Source organism: Gymnoscopelus braueri (assembly GCF_963280865.1).
Source record: "Gymnoscopelus braueri genome assembly, chromosome: 12".
Taxonomy (NCBI): Eukaryota; Metazoa; Chordata; class Actinopteri; order Myctophiformes; family Myctophidae; genus Gymnoscopelus; species Gymnoscopelus braueri.
In genome coordinates, this window is record NC_137614.1 from 37,395,090 (window position 1) to 37,416,588 (window position 21,499).

At 41.4% G+C, this 21,499-nt stretch overlaps 2 protein-coding genes across 4 annotated transcripts in view; both read left to right on the forward strand.

Moving 5' to 3' along the window:
* The window catches only part of calcrl2 (calcitonin receptor-like 2), a 218,421-nt gene that overhangs the window by 1,792 nt on the left and 195,130 nt on the right, over nt 1-21,499 (forward strand). For 2 of the 3 annotated variants that reach the window (XR_013934163.1, XM_080444346.1), the window contains exons 2-4: nt 3,362-3,465; nt 19,579-19,636; nt 19,792-19,939. Coding sequence is in view for 2 of the 3 variants with exons in the window: in XM_080444346.1 (XP_080300472.1) it covers nt 19,583-19,636; nt 19,792-19,939 (202 nt within the window). In the remaining variant the exon portion in view is untranslated. The remainder of the gene's footprint in view (nt 1-3,361; nt 3,466-19,578; nt 19,637-19,791; nt 19,940-21,499) is intronic. The other variant, XM_080444347.1, reaches the window with a different exon arrangement.
* Nucleotides 11,115-11,618, forward strand: LOC308096870 (small ribosomal subunit protein eS10-like; the record flags this gene model as incomplete). Its single annotated transcript, XM_080444361.1, has 1 exon — nt 11,115-11,618. One exon carries the CDS (start codon nt 11,115-11,117, stop codon nt 11,616-11,618), a length of 504 nt encoding a protein of 167 aa, XP_080300487.1.

The following is a 21,499-nucleotide window of genomic DNA, read 5'->3' on the forward strand; positions in this document are numbered from 1 at the left end:
TGAGAGGTTTCTATCATGTGGTCGGGTGCAAGGGGTCATCAATATGTCAGTACACGGACAAATGCATGTCCGTGGCGAGACTTTTGTCCTTGTCCGTGGCAAATTTTAGATTTTGATGTTGATGTTGATTATAATGTTCTCATTGTGATCATAAGATCCAATTGCCGAATGTCAGTCTCCAGGTTTTCTTCAGAATTTGTATGACACTGAGAAACACAACTTCATCACAGGACCCCTTGACCCCACACACACACACACACACACACACACACACACACACACGCACACACACACACACACACACACACACACACACACACACACACACACACACACCCCTCACAGTTTTTACACAAGTTTTCAATTCAATTCAATTCGATAGACAGTTGATGTCACAGGCTGGCCACATGAAGTCCAAGCTCCACATTGGCGCCACATTGGCGTTCCCATGTGGATCCCCAGATCCCATGTGGATCCAGATTGATTTTCTTGCTTGAAAACAAGTTGTTTACGGCGAGTGACGCAGTCATAGGACACAGTACACATTAGGCCAAGGGTTCCAAAACCTTTCAGGCTGCGATCGCCCAAAATAATCATATTTGAATTGGGGACCCCACCCTGACAAGCACTTGGAATTGTAGGCATTAGATTTAGTTTGACTCAGTTCTACATGATAAACATTGTGAAAATAGCTGAACTACAAGCTCGGCTACAATGTTTGCTTCTTTCTTATGTAATATTTGACAATTTGGCCAATTTGGTATTAAAAAGGTCTTAAAAGTAATTAAATTGTAACTTAAGAAATGTGCAGATTCCCTGTAGCCTATACACTTATACTGTATGTTGGTCTGTTTACTGTTGAGTGAGAAAACAATGTTGCACATTAAGCTAATCATCTGGGGACCCCCCAAAATCATTTGGGGACCCCCCTGGGGGTCCCGAACCCCAGTTTGGGAACCACTGCATTAGGCTTAAATTCCCTTCATAATGAGTTTCCACTTTCCAGGCACCCACGTATTGTTTATGCAACTATTTTAATGAGATTGTTGCCATTACCCCTTTCAAAACCACGACGGTACCTACTGTTAATTCAGGCAGAAGGAAAAATACCAATCTCCAAGTCAATTACATATCTGAAGGAGTTGGAGCTTTATGAGAAAAAAAATGTTTTACAAAAATAATTTCTGTCAGTATGCATAATGCAAGTGCTTTTTTTTTTGCACAAGTAATCATCCTGTTAATTGTGCTCTCTTAAAGGGATATTCCACTTTCAAAAAAACGTTGGGTCATTTCATCGTCTACTCAGGCTTTTGTGAGCCCCCCGGACAGTTTTTAAGTTGCTTGATTCAGCATTTAGACATTTGATTTTATCAGACATGCCCCCTTCCTATACAAACCCATTGTAACTTCAAACTCCATTTTAACCATGTTAGATTCATCGGAAACACCTGTCCTTGGTTCTGGCACCGAGTGCCGCGCTATGAGCTTGTAGATCTGCTATTTTTCAAAAATCTTGAACATTAGTGAACATTTTTAACACAGATCCTTGCTTCTGGGGGTCCCTGGCACAATATATTTTCAGATGGGTGTCCGCGGCCAAATATTTATCAGTTTGGGGCTCCTTGCCATGAAAAGGTATAAGAACCACTGCTGTAGAAGACTGTGGCATTGTTTTTTATCCCTCTTTGTTAACACGGTCAGTGATGTCGGATCTAACATAATGCCCCCTTCCTCCTCCGCTGATCTGACAACTGCCACATGTTGTTTTGTCCTAGTTTGCCCCTGTCTCCTTGATACAGCGTCTCAAATGCATTGCGCTCCAGTTCCCTGGATGTCCTACCCATTCAATTCTTGAAAGAGGTTCTGTTAGTCATTAGTACTGGTTTATTCACTATTGTGAGTTTAGTCCCTCACATCTGGCTGTGGCCCCGACTGTTTTAAATTAGTCAGTGTACGGCCAGAATCCCGGCCTCGATTCAGCTCTCCCACATTATTACAGACCAATCTCCAAAATACCCTTCAACTCCAGCATTCTTGAAAAAGTCATAATTGCCCTTTCATCATGTAACATTGTTATGAATGAATGAAATCTTTATTTTGATTTTTATGTTAAAATTAGACAACAAAGTCAAAAACATGTAAAATAAATGCAATATAATAAAAATACAAAACAAATCAAAAACAGCCTCTCAGGCAACAACAAAATACTATAATAATGTTCAAAAAGGAGTAAGATTAAGTATAAAACTTATTTAATCCTACCCCTTCGTTCCTCTTACTTCAGCGGCATCGATTGACGTCTATATTTTTACATTATACCAAAATGGTATAAATATAAATAAACCAAATCTTCACCACAGACAAATTGAACCGATAATTAAATAATGCAATAATGTAATTCATTATACAAACTTACAAGTATATATATATATATATATTCTATAAATATATTCTATTCTGTATATCTAAATATATGATCAACAATCATACTGTATATATATATATATGTTCTAACCAAAGATTGGTAAGATTTATAGAAGCTAAAACGTTTTCACTTTTGAATAACACTGAGCCATATAGCTTTGAAATAGGATGAATTTTGTTCTTACTGGGCTGAAAAGGGATGTTGATGTTTTCGTGACCTTTGACCCTGACCCAAGTACAAAAGTGACTCAGGTAATCATTGACCGCACCTTCCTGAGTTTCATGTCATTCCGTTCAGCCGTCTTCCCACACAAAGTTGCTAACAAATAAACACGATGAAAACATTACCTGTATGATTATAACTCATATACTGTTACTATACTGTAGTCGTGCATATGCTGCCATTTTAGCTGTCTTATTCCATTGCCATTTTTTTTAAATATCTGACGTGACTGTATATTTCACTCTACTCATATCAGGAATATCTGACTTGTTTTCCTTGTTGTTTCTTTCCATTTCTATTCTGTCCCTTTCCTGAAAACTACAAATGATGGGATCTTGTACGAACAACAAAAAAAACCACTTTTTTTACACCTGTAAACCAGTTATGTGTCAGAAATATAAATGCATTTTTCCCCTTTTGACAAAGTTGTGGCTGAAAAACTAGATTTTCTGTTTTGTTTTTGTGAGCTTTATCCAATTAACCCCAACATTTTAATAATCTTGGCACAAACAGGACTAATGACTAAAACGAGTGGCAAAGCCTAAGATTCTTCTCTGAAGACATTTGTAAAGATGACCCTGTATATCATGGCAATACATGTGTTGCCATATTTGGACCGAATACCTCCTGTTTATTTGCAGTGTTTCACTTCAGAGGTTGTTAGAATACCTGGCTGAACAATTGTGTAAACATATCCATTTGATTCTTCTCTAGGAAAAGGTCCATTGGGACACTCCGAGTTAAAGGAACACTCAGTATTTGACTGTGTACGTTCACAATGAACGCTCTTCTCTTCTAAGAATTTGCATTGCCGCTGGGTGAGTTTATTCTTGTTTGCTTGTCTGAAAGAATCACTGGGACGTTTTGCAGAGTTGGTGGTATTCCTCCTTCCGTTGATTTGAGTCATAATTTTTCTACCGAGGGCCTGGTCCTGTCAACAGAATCCACTTGCAGCTGTAAACAGCTTTACGTAATAAGTCGGTGGTGGACAGTAACAAAGTACATTCACTTGAGTACTGACTGTACTTCGGTAAATTCTTTGAGTATATGTACTTTACTTGGGTCGTTGTATTTTTGGATACTTATGACTGTCACTCCACTACATTTCGAAGACAAATAGTGTACTTTTGACTCCACTGCATATCTAGGAAGGGAAAAAGTACATTATGAATTAACCACTTAAGCCCTATTTGAGATATAGTGAAAATAGAACATCTACAAGCTCACAACGCGTCACTTTTTTGGGGGGAAAATGTCTAAATTTCAATACAGCAATGCATTAATAGGAAGAAAATGTACTTTGTAATTTGTACTTTTGAATACTTGAATAGTTTTTTAAAGTACTCCAGTACACTACTTTAACTCGAGTACAAAGTTTTGTGAGCAACTTGTCCTTGAGTAATATTTGACCAGGAGTATCTGGTATTCTCTTTGACTGTGCTGGGGTTGAGTACTTTTTTCCACCACTATTCCGTATTTGTTCTATGGATCCTTGTTAGCTTCTACTGAAGTGGCTGTTTCCTTCTTCCTTAGTCCGTCTGCAAAACACCAGATGAGAAATATAACTATTTAGTGTTGAGAGAAGTGACAGTGGCCCACCTGGACATCACCAGCCATAACTGCATCTATCTGCCAGATGTACTGTATGGGTCCGCTGCTGATCCCCATTCTAAGGAGTCCTAGACTACCATTTTACCAATACTGTAGACCGATATTTTGTGAAGAATAATAATGCAAAATTTTGAAATAAATTCGAAAAACTTTTGGTTTTGATTACTATTTGAGAACATTTAACTTTAATTATACAATGAACAACAAATTAGTAAATATAAACTGGAATGAATATCATTTAACATATAATGTGAGTGACACTAGTCAGCATGTAGATCTGCTATTTTAGGAAGTAAATAAAAGGTAAAAAATCGGCTGCATAATTGCCAGTCAAATAATGGCTGTTATATCGGCCAAAATAATATATCGGTCGGGCTCTCATCTAATATAATGGGCCATTTTTTGTTTTATCAGATACTGTGGTGTTTGTTTATTTTATTATTCACCCTAATTGAATGTTTAAACCCACAGACACACTTTGGGCATGTCATTGTAGGCGAAAATATTAAAAAAGAAAAGGAAAGAAAAAATAGCAGATCCATAAGCACACCCTTTTTTGTGCAACACTGTCATGAATTTAACAATACATTTCCCACATTTTTCAAAAGCAAATAAGATAGCAGATCTACAAGGCAAGCTCACAACACGTCACATTGCGATGTGATGACCCCTGAACCAGCGGATCATTCACAGTGTCACTCTGAATATCAGCCTGGAACAGTCTGGTCTCGCTGGGCAGCTGTCAGCATATTAATAGGTACTTTGCCTTCTACTTTTGCAACACAGCCAAGTGCCAAGCGCACCCCCCCCCCTTCCCTAAAAATGCTCCCGGTTTATTTTAGGGTCAAGTATGACTGTGTGTGTGTGTGTGTGTGTGTGTGTGGGGGGGGGGGGGGGTTCAAAGGGGTGAGGGGGCGTGAAGGGGAAGCTGTCATGTTCCTAATGGCAACGGTAAAGCAAAAATTATTGTCTGGGTGATGCGAGGGAATTACTGTGATCTAAAGGATGTCACCCTCTTTGTCAATATGCCAAATTATCCAGGCAGTCACCCTGTCCGTGATTTTAGATTTGTCTTCTTAACCAATTCATATAAAATGATAAAAGCATTTAGACAATATTCAAATATTTGCTTTTCCTTCAATAGTGGCGTATCACACATACTACATGTAGCCTATTATCTACTACATATATGTACATATGCTATATACACACATATTCTGTTCATCCACACACATATTAAATTATTGTCCAAATTGTACAAAGAGGGGGGTTCTCTCTAGTGCTAGGAAATCAGTATGCATGCGCGCGCGCGCGCGCGTGTGTGTGTGTGTGTGTGTGTGTGTGTGTGTGTGTGTGTGTGTGTGTGTGTGTGTGTGTGTGTGTGTGTGTGTGTGTGTGTGTGTCTATTCTGTACTGTCTGTTCTGCTTCCACTGCCCCAGGGGTAAAACAAAAAAAACAAAAAACAGTATGGCCCAGCTCCAAGCTGGACAAACTATTTTTGGATCCAGCGATGGGAAAATAAGCAAGTCTATAATAACTCATACATGGACAGCTAGGTCCTCTGTTAAGACACTGCAAACAAACAAAACACACTCGTGGAGTGACTCTTACACTGATTTATTGGAGGTAAGTATTTGAGTATGAGCCAAATTCAGCATCAGGCTAGAAACTCTGGATGAAGCTAAGTTTATACACAGTAAAATCCTGTGTTAATCTTTCGAGTTTTTAACTCAAGTACTGTAATTTGGAATATTTCCAATTTTCAATACTTCTACTCTACTACATCTCAGCGGCAAATATTGTACTTTTGCCCGTCTACAATTATTTGACAACTTTAGTTACCAGTTACTTTGTAGATTTATATTATTATTACAAAAACATGCATTAACTACTTCAGCCCTATGCATACTTAGGCTATTTGAAAATAGCCGATCTACAAGCTCACAAAGCGTCGGAAAGCGACGTGTTGTGCTTGTAGATCTGCTATTTTCAAAAGATTTTTATACATTTTATACATTTGAAAACTTGGGAATCATTTTCTAAATAATGAGTACTTTCTACTTTTGCTACTTGATACCAATGCTTTTGTACTTTTACTCAAGTACATTTTGAATTCCGGAGTATATTTCTACATTGCAGTATTGATACTTTTACTTTACCTCTGGTTAAATTGGCACTAACTGTGTACAGTGTAGTCCATCTCAAATAACTGATCTACAAGCTAACAAGTGCAACGTGTTGCATCACTGCCCTGCAACAGAGTATACACATTATGAGGCAAGTCCAACATAGTCCTTGAGAAAAATAAAGAAATAATGATCAGATCTTGAAATATTTAAAGCTGCAATCTGGAACTAAATTTGAATGAATAAAAGTATATTTGAACCAATATGATGGTATATTAATACCAATATAACTAGTACATGATCTGCAGTGGTTAGAGTCTCCCTATTCTTCCATTTTAGACATTTCGGAACATTTTGGAATACTGGCAGTGGATTTACGGCTTTCAGTGCAAGTGTGAAAGTGGGCTATAAAACTTTGTCCGTATCATTTCTAATCAAAAGGCCATCATGATGTTAGCCGTGTCCCCTCAGATCTCTGAATGTCCTTCCCTTGTCCCTTTGTGTACGTGTAACAATGGCTTATTTTTAAACTGTGTGTGTGTGTGGGGCTTGGGGGGGGGGGGGGGTTGCAAGGAGAGAGGAGAGGAGGAAGTGGTTGCAGGATAAGCAGAGGAAGAGAGCAGCCTTCGTCCTTCCCCGTTCTTTACTCACACTCATCCCTTGCACGCACACGCACACGCACACACACGCACGCGCACAAACATGCACACGCACACGCACACGCACACGCACACACACACACACACACACACACACACACACACACACCCCCACACACACCCCCCCCCCCACACACACACACACACACACACACACACACACACACACACACACACACACACACACACACACACACACACACACACACACACACACACACACACACACACACACACACACACACACACACACTCATCCCTTCATATAGTATGCTCAATGGACCACTATTGTCCTAAATATAGAATCAAAGAAAACAAATGGCCTTATGTAGTGTAACGGCTGCAGTCTTGGAAACATACTCCCCCAACGTTTTCTTTTAGATCAGTTGGTCCAGCTCAGATCAGTTCTCCAACTTTTTCATGTCAAGGACCACCAAATTGAGTACTGCATTTGGCCAGCGAACCAACTTCTGAAAATGCAACTAAGGATAAACCAGACATAACTTAAACGCTAACCACCTAACCTCTAAATGCCTAATCCTAACCCCAACCTGAATCTTTTCCTCATAATGTCTATATCTCAAATTCTAATCTATACTATACATGCGTACGTGCAGGCGTGTGCGCACCTGACCTGACTTTAAACTCTGCCGTTCTCTGTGTCCCCTGCGGGAGAGAATGTCTCACAGGAAATGTATCTTTATCCAGAGAGGGATGAACATGGAGCTGACTGATTTGTTTGCTGATGCCATGACAACACATTGAGGTTAGACAACACACTCCATATTTGGGCGTAGCTGCATTGGGAACTCCTTGTATGGTTATGGCTGAGTCATGGTGACATGAGCATGACATCAGAGGTCTTCCCGCCGGCCGGCCGGCCGGTCCTCCCTTAAGCCAATCTTAATATAGGATTGAACCAATGAAAAGTATTATTAAATGATAACTAACTACATTGGATCCATTGGAACACATGGGTTCATTTTTCAAATTTCTGAAAAGCAATGTACAAGATTTCTGCCCGACAGTGACGATTTGAAATCGAATGGAACATTTGATGTGCTACGTGAGCATCTAAGTATGAAATATTTGCTCAATAATGGTTGGCTAGTGGTGACTGGTTTTAATGGTGCTGTGATTTATTTGTGTGTGGCAGTGAATATTAATTCGACTTGTGGGACTGGTTCCGTTTTAATTACACGGTTATGTCTCATTAAGCAGTCTGCTGTTTCTGATCTCATTTTAATTACCTCAGTATAACCAGCATGCAGGGGGGGGGGGGCGTCTGGCTTAAGACACATTATCATGTGTGTGAGAGAGAGAGAGAAAGAGAGAGAGAGAGAGAGAGAGACATACCATAGACAGAGAGATAGACAGAGATAGGGTGAGAGTACGAGTAGTCTATTGTAATTTACATTTTAATTTAGTTGTGTTTTTAGCTTTTTATTTATTTATTTTACTTGAATTGTTCCTTCTATGTTGTTTAATCCTAACAATACCCACTATCGTTGGAGCTCTCTGCGTAGTCGTTGTGTTTCACAGATGTCCTATTGTTATTTGTATTGTACTGTATTGTATGTCTGGCAAAGCTGTGTAATGTTTCTGCTTCTTGGTCAGTACACACTTGTAACATAGACTTTGTCTCAATGTGATTATAATAAGAGAGAGAGAGAGAGAGAGAGAGAGAGAGAGAGAGAGAGAGAGAGAGAGAGAGAGAGAGAGAGAGTGTGTGTGTGTGTGTGTGTGTGTGTGTGTGTGTGTGTGTGTGTGTGTGTGTTACTGTGTGTGTTTCTGTGTTTCTGTGTTTCTGTGTGCGTGCGTGCGTGCGTGCGTGCGTGCGTGCGTGCGTGCGTGCGTGCGTGCGTGCGTGCGTGCGTGCGTGCGTGCGTGCGTGAGAGAGAGAGAGAATCACAGAATTTCTACATATCTGTCACCCACATATCTCGCGAACCATCTGACAATTCGACTTCAACAAGGACCCGAGGGAGTGATGAGAAGTCGGTTGGACTGGCGATTGTCCAGAAACACTGTATTGTATCTGTCCCTCTCAGGCCGGGATCAAGGTCTCTCAGGGCCGTGGGGCTACACCAAATCAAAGGGCCCCCTCAACATTAATCGCACAATATAGGACGCGTTCTTGCACCCGGCGAATGCACATGCGCAGGAGTACGGCGCACGATTCACTGCAAGCACAATTGACGCACCACAGCTGACACTGCCTTTTAAAAAATATTTAAGTTACCTTCAGTCTCTGCTATAACTGTCTCGGTCTCAATTTACAAATTATATTTATTTTGAAGGAGACAAGTCTGGTCACACAACAGCACAGAGAGCATCAGTATGACGTCATAATACTGACGTCAACAGGGTACAACGGGTATTGCATACCCGAAGGGGCATGCATTCCGAATGCATGACATCATAGACTGGCCTCGGGTCCAGGTACTTTGATAATGGTTACTGCACTAAGTACGGGCAATGCCTACAATGGTACTGCATAAGCAAGGGGCAAGCCTTCCCAACGGGCATTGGCCTAGTTGTTAAAAATAACTCACAACGTCCATGTTTGTTGATATCAGGTTAGGGTTAGGTACCCCATGGTTACCCATTATTTCCGATCATAGTACCTGGGGGCCATGCAGTCTAACACCATGGGCCTCCATATTTGGGCACGACTGACATATAACTCCATATTTGGGCACGACTGATGTCCTACTGATGACAAGCGTGGAGGTACCTCAGCTTAAGCAGAGTGAAATACCAAGCAAGTTTCCTAGTCTACGAATTAACGATAATTCAGTCTTCATCAGCAGACATTCAGCATTCGAGCAGAGATTGTAAGACAAGCCGAGTCTCATACTAAATAGGAAAATGTTGCCCAAGGAAAACCGCAAAGCAATCTATGAGCTCCTCTTTAAAGATGGCGGGATAATGGTTGCTAAGAAGGATATCCATCTGGCCAATCATCCCGATCTGGATCACAAGAATATACCCAACCTTCATGTGATGAAAACAATGCAGTCCTTGAAGTCACGTGGGTATGTCAAGGAGACATTTGCCTGGCGCCAGTTTAACTGGTACCTCACCGATGAGGGTATCCAGTACCTGAGAGACTTCCTCCACCTCCCCCACGAGAATTGCCCCGAGACCGCAAGGCCCAAGCCCAGGGGTGTGGAGGCAGGAGAGAGACCTTCCCGCTTTATTAACCGTCTTATTTCTTTATAATTCCCATGATGCATTTCGTAGACAAGCACCAGCCTGGCATGTTTATGGTCTATGGCGTTCAAATTTTCAGGTCACTATAAGGCTGTAAACCATACGAACAAGGATGATGTCACAACCACCAAGGACAGCGGTTTGAAGACCAGACAGGTTCAAGCCTAATTTATGATCCTGTGCACGACAGCCTGAAAATTAAGGCCCGGCCCTAACTGGGCCCACTTAGGGCCTAAAATTATGGTAATTTATGGTAAAAAAAAATATATGGTAAAATCTATGGCCGGCCCGAACAGTTACCATAATTGTAGCCCCCCTCCCCCAAAAAAAAATAAAATAAAAAAAGGGTCAGTAGGCGGTGGCTCAAATTATAGATAATATATATGACAATGGTTACTGCACTGACTACTGGCAATGCCCACAACGGTACTGTATAAGCAAGGGGCAAGCGTTCCCAAACAGGCATTGGCCTGGTTGTTAAAATGACCTCACAACGTCCATGTTCGTTGATATACAGGTTCACATGGTTACCCATTATTTCATAGTACCTGGGGGCCATGCAGTCTAACACCATGGGCCTCCATATTTGGGCACAACTGACATGCAACTCCATATTTGGGCATGACTGACATGTACAGTAGTAACTCCATATTTGGGCACAACTGATGTCCTCATGATGACACAAGCGTGGAGGTATCTCAGCTTAAAGAGGACCACACAAAGTGCAAAGGGCAGTGTCGAGTGAAATATCAAGCGAGTTTCCTAGTCTTCAAGAACGATAATTCAGTCTCAGCAGACATTCAGCATTCGAGCAGAGATTGTAAGACAAGCCGAGTCTCATACCAACTAGGAAAATGTTGATGCCCAAGGAGAACCGCAAAGCAATCTATGAGCTCCTCTTTAAAGACGGGGTAATAGTTGCTAAGAAGGATATCCATCTGGCCAAGCATCCCGATCTGGCTGACAAGAATGTGCCCAACCTTCATGTGATGAAAACAATGCAGTCCTTGAAGTCACGTGGGTATATCAAGGAGACATTTGCCTTCCGCCATTTTTACTGGTACCTCAACGATGAGGGTATCCAGTACCTGAGAGACTTCCTCCACCTCCCCCCCGAGATTGTACCCGCCACACTGCGTCGCCAGAATCGCCTCGAGACCGCAAGGCCCAAGCCAAGGGGTGTGGAGGGAGGAGAGAGACCTTCCCGCTTTAACCGTGGAGAGGCTGACAGAGACACATACCGGCGCTCTGCAGCACCCTCTGGTGCTGACAAGAAAGCAGAGGCAGGAGCTGGAGCAGCCACGGAGTTTCAGTTCAGGGGTGGCTTTGGACGTGGCAGAGGACAGCAGCCTCAGTAAATGCCAGCATTGCTTTCTGTACAATAAATACCAAAACACACAAAAAAAAATATGTATTCAGCTGGCAATCTACACATTAACCATTCCTGGATCGTGTAAGGTCCAAAGTCATTGGTTCTGTTCTTACTGAACACACGGCACAAGGACACATCTTTCATCTCCAACAGACTACACTCTGTCCACGATTCGGTCCGCGTTACAGTTCATGCTGGGCAGCCATAGCTGAATGGGTAGAGAGCCGGCCCGACTGGTAAGAAGGTCCCAGGTTCGATTCCCGGTCCCCAGCAGCCTTGTCCAGAAACAAGGAGAAACAAGACCAAGACCAGCAGCTGACTTAACACAGGAAGGAAAACTCACATCTCCAAACAGTGTCTCAGAATTACCTTTCCACTGTAATCAAGCATTAGAAAATGTTAGCATTAGAAAAATGTAATTAGGTTTTGATTGAATACTTTATTAACAGTTTGCAAAAAGTACAGAGGTACAGTTATACAATAATGCTAAAAGATCCTGTGTATTCAAATCATCACACCTGAAGAGACACCAGCTTAGAGTTCTCAACGGGCCCGAAAATTAAGGCCCGGGCACTGGGCCCTAAGTGGGCAGGCCCAAACAGGGCCCGGCCCGAACAGTTACCATACTTTTAGGCCAGACAACCAAAAAAATCAGAAGACAAAAAAACGGCGGTGGCTCAAATTATAAAGAGGTAGTGGCTTAAATTATAGCAGAGTGAGAGAATGGCTAATTAGCATACATTTTTGGCCCAGCCCGGCCCGAAAACGTCGGGTCGGGCAGGGTCGGGTTTGGGCAGAATTTGAGAACTCTAACCAGCATATCCACACTGGAAAAATACTTTTCCATGTAATCAGTGTGAGTGTGACAAGAGTTTAAGTCAGCTAGAAGGTCTGAAGAGACAACAGCTTGTTCACAGTCCACACTGGAGAAAAATCTTTCCACTGTAAACAATGTGACAAGAGTTTCAGTCGGTTAGAACATCTGCATCTCCACACACCGCACAACCTCAGTAAATGACTGGGATCAACTTTTTAGGTTTTTTGATCCGGTCTAGAGCGGATATAACTTTGCGTCATCAGACGGCCCGAACCTGCTGCGGAACCAGGAGATACAGATGCACCTCCAAAATATTATAATTTATATTATAAATAATATAATTTTCTCTGTCTGGGGGATTTATAATTTGTTTAGTTTAATAATTTGGAATGAGCTGTACCTCTTATTTTGAGCACAAGAATAAATACATGAATAAATAAATGAGTGAATTATTGAGAAAAAAAAGGAAACTAGGCACTCGGGTGGCGCAGTGGTAAAGTCCCTGCCCACCACCACGGAGGTTGTGGGTTCGAATCCACCGTGGTGCATCCGGCTTTGTCGGGCGTCTATGCCAACACAGTTGGCCCATGTTCGGGGATGGGAAGCCGGGCGGGGAGGGTGATATTGGTCACTGCACGTTCTCCTACGGGCTTGGGCGGCACCTGTCAGCAGGGAGTGTTGGCCGGGAGGAGTAGGACGAAGGCTCTACGTCCTCCCGGTGGGGGCTCCTCTCTGGCATGCACACACACACACACACACACACACACACACACACACACACACACACACACACACACACACACGATGATAAATTAAATAAGATACCATCTCTTACCCCTGAGGAAACTGTTGTCTTTTCAGAAGTCAAAAGGGTTAAGAGCAATACAAATAGTATTATATGTATAAATAAATATCAACACTAGACCATTGGACCACTGGTTTAGTGTTTATTAAAATAAATATAAACATTGGTTCTTAAAGTGGTGTCCGGGAATCCCCAAGGGTCCTTGAGGGGGGTCCCCAGACAAATGAGGAACAGTTTATTTTCACTGTTATTTCACCAATTAGAAGTTAGCCCAATGAGAATGTATTAGAATACAATAATACGATCTCATTCAGACTATAGGTTTCATTCTCCACCTACAGTATTAGACAGTGTAGAATTCTGAACTAAATTGATCTATAAACAAAGATTACGGAGGTCCCTGACACAGAATATTTTCAAATCTGGGAGCCCACTGGGGGTCCTTGACATGAAAATGTTCGAGAACCACTGTACTAGACACTTCAACTCCAGAATAAACAAAAAAGAGAAATAAATATCAGGGGCTGACCAGGGGCTGACCACTCCCAGTAAAATAAATTGATTTACTCATACAGTATGTTTCAGTATATTATTATTTGGTTAATAAGAACAATACCTACCCTAGGGGACACGGGGAGAACATGCAGTATGCATGTTCTCCCCGTGACCCCTAGGGTAGGTACCCTCACAAAAACATGCAGTAATCCTGGTCACTATACAGCCTCCCCCTGGCCAGCCGGGGCGCCTGATGGAGGGGAAAGGCAGAATAGCTAAAAAAAAAAAAAAAAAAAATAAGTATACCTTCTGTGTATTAATGAGTCAGGGCTGGGCATTTTGGACATTGGACAACAATAGGGAGGTTCCATCAGTGTACTGTAAACTGATGGAACCTGTAATGATACGCGTTTAATTGTATCATTAAACATTGAAGTAATGTGTCTCTAAAGAGCCTAGTTCAAGATTTGCTCAGTCCGCTATAGAAAGTTACAGAGAAAAAATTATATGTTGTGTGTTTACTGTAACTGTCACTCTTTTTTATGTTTGTATTGACAACAAGTGCAAATAAATTACCATATTTGTGTACATGATATATCTGTCAAAAGGATAAAACAAAAACGATGGAGAGTTTATTTCCATTGTGGTCCTCTGTTACGTTCCCATATTCCGCAGGGATGCCCTTCAAAGTCAGAGTCCCGAGGCCTCAATGGGATCTCAACACATTTTAATCCATGTAGTGTTTAGGAAAACAATACAAGAAAAAAAGAACATTGATATCTTATAAGCTATCGGGAAATACTGTCAGATGTTTCACTTACATAATATCGTTTTTGTTCTCTTTTCGTTCCCATACCCCTGAGGGACAGTTTTGGATGTCCTGAATAGGAATCCATTGCATTTGTCTGCAGACAGACTATACAAACCAAAACCTTTATTGATCCCCGTGGGAAGATACAGGTGTCATAGCAGCAACAGTAAGAGTGAAACACAGGAAGACAAAAGGTCAACAACCAAACCACAATAAATTGAGAACACAAATAAAATAGACATCTGCACTGGATCTCTGAATGAACGATTTAACATAATGTACAGTCTCTCAATAAATATAAAATGTACAGCCTATGAACGGTGGAAAATATGAATGAAAATACATATCACCAATTAATATATGAATTAATATACTGTGTACAGATTTATCAACAGTGAAAACGAGAATGAAAACTATTGAAACTAGCGTTTTATATTTATGAATGGACAAAATTGAGAATGGTTTCAGTGAAAATCTCCTAAACGCTAGTAAAATCCCTTTATCCATTATAGCTTGTGCTAGTATTTGTTGGATTTCTAGATTGTCAGTTCAAATATAAATACAGTAGTGAGCTTTGGGCTGACTTAAAAATGGCACAGTAAAAAATCATTGTTGTATGTCATGTGAGAATGTAATTGGGTGGGCGGGGGCATTTATGGTGGCGGAGGGAATCTCCATGAATGCTGTGCCCAGGGGCTTCCTCCTCACCCTTAATCTGTCCCTAAACTCTGTGACTGGGAGATGTGATGTTTCCATTGCATAATTTATCCATGTGTCAGGGTATCCTTTCTGTGTGAAAGGCAGTAATTTTTTGACATCGACATTGACATTGTTCCTTGTAGGCGTGTGTGTGTGTGTGTGTGTGTGTGTGTGTGTGTGTGAGTGTGTGAGTGTGTGTGTGTGTGTGTGTGTGTGTGTGTGTGTGTGTGTGTGTGTGCGTGCGTGCGTGCGTGCGTGCGTGCGTGCGTGCGTGCGTGCGTGCGTGCGTGCGTGCGTGCGTGCGTGCGTGCGTGCGTGCGTGCGTGCGTGCGTGTGTGGGGCCAACCAAGCATTGACGTTGTCCCGATGTTCCATCCTTGTGACTTAAATATAGCAAATGCGCGTTCATCATCAATCAATCATGTTTGAGAGTTGACGGTAGATGAATTAGTTAGATGAATTACGGTAGATGAATTAGGCTGACATTAGCCTATTGTCCAATGTCAGCCTCAATATCTTTGCTTCTCATGTTCATCCTCTCTGTATACATTATGTTTTTCCTAGCGTTCACATGACCCAGAGTATGCCAATGACTCAGAGACAGATAGGCATTAGTCCATGGACTGTTCCAGATGTAACCACGTGGCAAGTGGTTTTGTAGCCACAGAGCCACTGGCAGTAGGCTGCTAAAAAGCTATACTTCCCTGAGACAACCAGGCGTCTAGAGAGACAACCAGGCGTCTAGAGGCCTCTAGAGTGCCTAGAGATAATAACAAAATGAAGAATTAATGTAACGGAGTGAAAGACAGAAAGAAAAAAAAAGAAAGGAGAGAAAAGGAATGGGAGGAAAGAAGGAGAAGGAAGGTGAAAAGGGTTTGTTGGCCTTTTCGTTCTCACTTAGTTGCATTTTCCTTCAGCTCTTCCACTCTTCCTCTGATATTGTCATGATTCTCTGAAGTATTGTCCTTTTCAGACTTAAAGCACAGCCTGCACATATTATCTGGGATTCGAACTTGTTGTGGTTTTGACTGCCAGGCGTAGCAGAGGAAGCCACTCTTGGAACTAGTTTTAATAGACAGTACGATACTGTTGATGACTACAGAGCCAACCAATAATATTGTTGAAACACAAAGGGGCAACTTTCACTTAGTTATATGGTGCGAAGTTCTTGCCAAATGCCTCGCTATCACACTGTTCACTACTGTAGCTTTTCACTCCCTGAAGAATCTTCATGAAGTGAAAGACTGTAGATTTATCTGAATTTCTATTTCTATTCAGCATTCTCAATTGGATTTTTAACACGTTTTGCTGTACAAGTGAAGTAATTGATGTTTTGGGGCTGAAGAATACCTGCATTTTTATGATAATTAAATTTGGAGTTTGTTGAATTTTGTCTTTGATGAGAAAGACAAAAAAGAAAAATCAAAGAGGAGAAAGAAGTTGAGAAAATAGTTAAAGGAGAATTTCGGACTAGCCTTTTTCTTACCTTTATATGATGTTATTATGTCCTCGGATGAGTGGTATAGTAGAAAATGTTCATAACTCCATCCCGAGTCCACCGCAGCTAAGAACTCGAGCGGAGGGTCCGTGCGCTAGATCGCGTATTTTATCGTGATTTTATACATATATTTTTTTGTTGAGATCTGACGTTCATATTGACAGAAACCTAGCCACAGTGTTTTTGTCCCAAGTGGGCCGCCGTAGTGTTTACAAGCTGACTGGGATGACATCACAAAGGGTTAATCCGGCCCCGCACTGCCCACTGTGATAATGGATGCATGCCTCTGTGTCAGCAGAGGAGTGACTGTGGTGCCATGACCCTCTGTTGAAGGGTGAACTTCCTGTCCTTCTTGAGAAAACACACTGTCACATAAACACACGCATGGACACGCACGCACACACACACACGCACGCACGCACGCACGCACGCACGCACGCACGCACGCACGCACGCACGCACGCACGCACGCACGCACGCACGCACGCACGCACGCACGCACGCACGCACGCACACACACACACACACACACACACACACACACACACACACACACACACACACACACACACACACACACACACACACACACACACACACACAATCCATTTAGGTCTTGCATAGAGCAGGCCTACAGTACAACCTATCAGTTACTGCTATATTTCTACCATGGTATTTGCTACTGCAATTAGGCCTGTCACAATTATTACATAATCGCCTAATCGCAATTATTTGAGGTAATCGCAATTATTTTGCATAATCGACATACAGTAATCGTTTCCATGTTGAAATGTTTTTTATATAGTTTCAAACATTTTCAAATATAGTGGAAATAGCAGATCTACAAGCTCACAACGCGATGCGATGCCTTGTGAGCTTGTAGATCGGCTATTTCCATTATCAACGTTTTTTTTTAAGTATAAAGTTATGAAATATGTCAGTCATTTCTTTGTATATTTAGATTATTTGTCATTTCTGCCCTGTGCAACTTCAAAGCCTAAAAGCCAAACAGAAATTTATTTTTTTATTCATAATGTTCCAGTGTTCAACAACAAAAACACAATTAATTTGTTAATTGCAATCATTTGTGTGACAAATTGACAATTAATCGTCATGTACAATTTCATAATCGTGACAGCCCTATCTGCAAACCTGTTGCAACACGTTTATGAGTTGAAAAGCATTTGTCTGTGAGTGTGTCTGTGGGTGTGTGACTGTCCGAGGCTAATCCAGCAAACCGCTGGACCAATCAGTGCCAAATTTGTTGTGCACGCAGCCAGTAGGCCAAGGAAATACCTCCATATCTTTGCTTCTCATGCTCCTCTCCTCTATGTATACAGTATGTTTTTTCCCAGCGTTCACATGACTGAGAAGTTATGTAAAGGACTTAGATGGAACCAATACAAATAAATAAATAAATTGCATAATGTTGCTGCCTACTTACTTGCTGTAAAAATTACTACTAAAAGGAAAACAATCAAATACTGTATACCCACTAATTCTCGTTAAGCCCTGGCTGCTCCTGTCACCTTTGACCTCGCTTAACCACTGTGAAATGGAGTCTAGATGAAATCTGCTATTTTTGCCTAATGTTCCCCCCAGAATATGGATGCTGGGGTTCAAGTGGTTAATCTTATATTATCTTATATTAAAATTGGCTAATGGGAGGACCATCCGGCCGGCGGGCGGGCCGCGTCATCATGCTCATGTCACTATGACTCATTACCATATGGAGTTCCCAATTATGCAGCTACGCCCAAATATGGAGTGTGTTGTTGAACCTCAATGTGTCATCATGGCATCAGGCGCAAACAAATCAGTCAGCTCCATTTATGGGCAAAAAAGGGGGGCATACCCATATATGGGCATTTACTGATGACACCAGGGATCTCCATATTTGGGCATTAAAGGGGAAAGGACCGACAGATGCAGAGATCTCTACATATGGGCATATTGGTTGGATCGGCGGTGCAATATAGGTGTGAGGGCGCATAGCGGCCCCGAACCTCTAGTAGGCCTATAATAAATGCTATATTAGTTTGCACTCTGGGCACAATTCATTAAATGTCAATTAAATGCACCTTTTTATCACTCAACATATGGAGCGAGCAAACAGTAAAGTATTCACCTTTTGTAGCAGGTGTGGATTCACAGCGGGCTGGTGGTGCTCTACTCAGATCTGCATTTCTAAGTCCACTTGGAAACTACGAGCTTTACAACCCGGGTTCCATTTGGGGAACGGGCATTTTCTTTACCACTTAAGCTTAACCACCCTATACTTTGTCATGTGACAGATAACCAAAATGGTGTGCGCCTGTGTAGATCAGCTATTTTAGCTATTTTGGAATTTAAAAAGTAATAAAATATATGTTGGGAATAATAATAATAATACAATAAATTCTTGAAAACCTGCCCAGAATAGGGATGCCAGGATTAATGTGGTTAACAATAATTTTTAACTAGACTGTTAAAGTGTGATATTATGAAACATAAACATCAAACATATCATACCATCTACATTTCCCAAAAATATAATGCATGCATTTAATTCAGTCTGTCCAGAAGCAGGAATAAAGCATATCCGCACTGGTCATATAAATAAATGACTCAGATATCAAAAGCAGAGGTACGGATATCCTCTCCATATACCTAGCAAATCCACCCCCCCCTAGCTTCAGGTCATCCTCCCTCTCTTTCTCTCTCTCCGCCGATCAGGTTCTGTTATCTCTTCTATCTCAACCAGTGTCTGTTGTTACAGTGCGTCTACAGTGCCAGTATTAGATGATGCTAACCAGACATGTTGGTCTTTGTTTCACTTCAGAATCATGTGGACGACCTTCACATCGTCACTCCTGGCTGTACTGCTGCTGGGCACTGAGGTCAGTGAGTACAGTGTGTGCGCGTGCGTGCGTGCGTGCGTGCGTGCGTGCGTGCGTGCGCGTGTATTTCTGAGTAATTATCAGTCTCAGCGAATTGTAGTTACTTATCCCTGTAACAACAATAAGGTCAAATAATGTGCAACTCCATTACCCAGGTTTCCCAGGGAGACGATGTGGGGATCATGATGGACGAATCCAGTGACAACGTGTCCAGTTTTCTGGGGCGTTCACGAGAACAGATCCTAGCTGCTCAGTTTGAGTGTTACCTAAAGATAATCCACGACCCCCCACGTTCACAAGAAGGTGAGCATTTACATACAAGGATATTTCAATAGTATGACCACTTAAGCCCTGAATACTACAGATTTATATACAGATACAGATTTAATATTTAGATTTGATACATACAGATCTAGTATGTAATATTCATATACAGATTTAAATGCAATGTTATTTCCATTAGTATGACTTGATTAACTACTTAACCACATCATTTAACCACTTAAGCTATATGCTTTGTTGTACGACGAATAACGAAAATAGCCGATCTACAAGCTCACAACACGTCACAGGTGTTGTGAGCTTGTCGGGTATTTTGTGCCATTGTAGAGCTACTAAAGATGCACTCCTGGCACGTCTTTACTAGTTCAAAAAATGCTTTCTGTGGACGCAGCCACTCAGATCCAGGGAGCTACGTTCTACGTATGTTAACACAATTTACAGTTTAAACATTTAGCACAGATGTCATTCCACAGTTTTGGGGCTAGGAGGGAGAAGAGTCTAGGTAGCTTGGAGCATGACAGGAAGTGTTGACGTTGCGTTGCATTCAGGGCCGTAGCCACGATTGTAGAGATACTGAGGTCATGATTCCCGGACCCTAAGAGATTACAGTATAAATCTATGCATTTTATTTTAGTTCAATTTAATTTGAAAACAACAATAATCACTTGGGACAGTTATTCCAATTATCTCTCCATTTCTGTGTGTGCTTGCGTGTGGTCTAGAAACAGAAAACGAACAATGTAGTGCTTAATAACCAGCACATAATCACTAGATAGCTTAATGAACTATCTGACCTATTCCCTTAATTGCTCAAAGCAATAAATCTAAACTCTAACATTGATGATTGCATTAATCAAGAAAATAAAAACACATTTCATTTATAGTTTTGGTATTTAGCCTAGTATGATAGTCAAACAATATTAAACCAATATTTAGCCCAGTTATTATGGTGACATACGAGTTTAGCAAAGATCCATCACTCCCTCGTAAACTTTAAAAACTGAAGTATTAAGTATTTAATGAAAAGACAAACAAACAGCAACAGGCTGTGATTACAGGAAAGGAATGTTTATGAGGCATGCTTAATGCAAGCTTTAGATGAAAATGTTTGTATTGTTGAGCCTCTCCAGCCAAACGCGCAAGCTTAGGTCTCCCTCATACTTACAACAACGGTTAGAGATTCATGGGAAGTGTAGGCAAAATAGGAGGAACTGTGACTCAAGTCAAAATCCTGAGAAAACAATACTAAGGACATGACCTCTCAATGGGAGCTATGGGCAGAGGCATCATTTCAGGGGAAAAGCTCAAATGGTCTAAAAAAAAGTGACTACTTAAACAGTTATTCCCATATCTGATTTCAGTACATAAAAGACATATAAAGTACATGGAAATACATTGTTTAATTGTGCCATTAAGGAAGTGTAGAGAAGAAATTACACAATGGCTTATTAATGTTTGACCCATGAAAATGGTGATAACATTTGAATGGCCCAGCTCTCCGTCCTAGACTGGAAACTCTTCATCACTCTCCTGGGACTTGAAAGTTAATTTATACTCCCAACGCTTGCTGAAGAACAGATC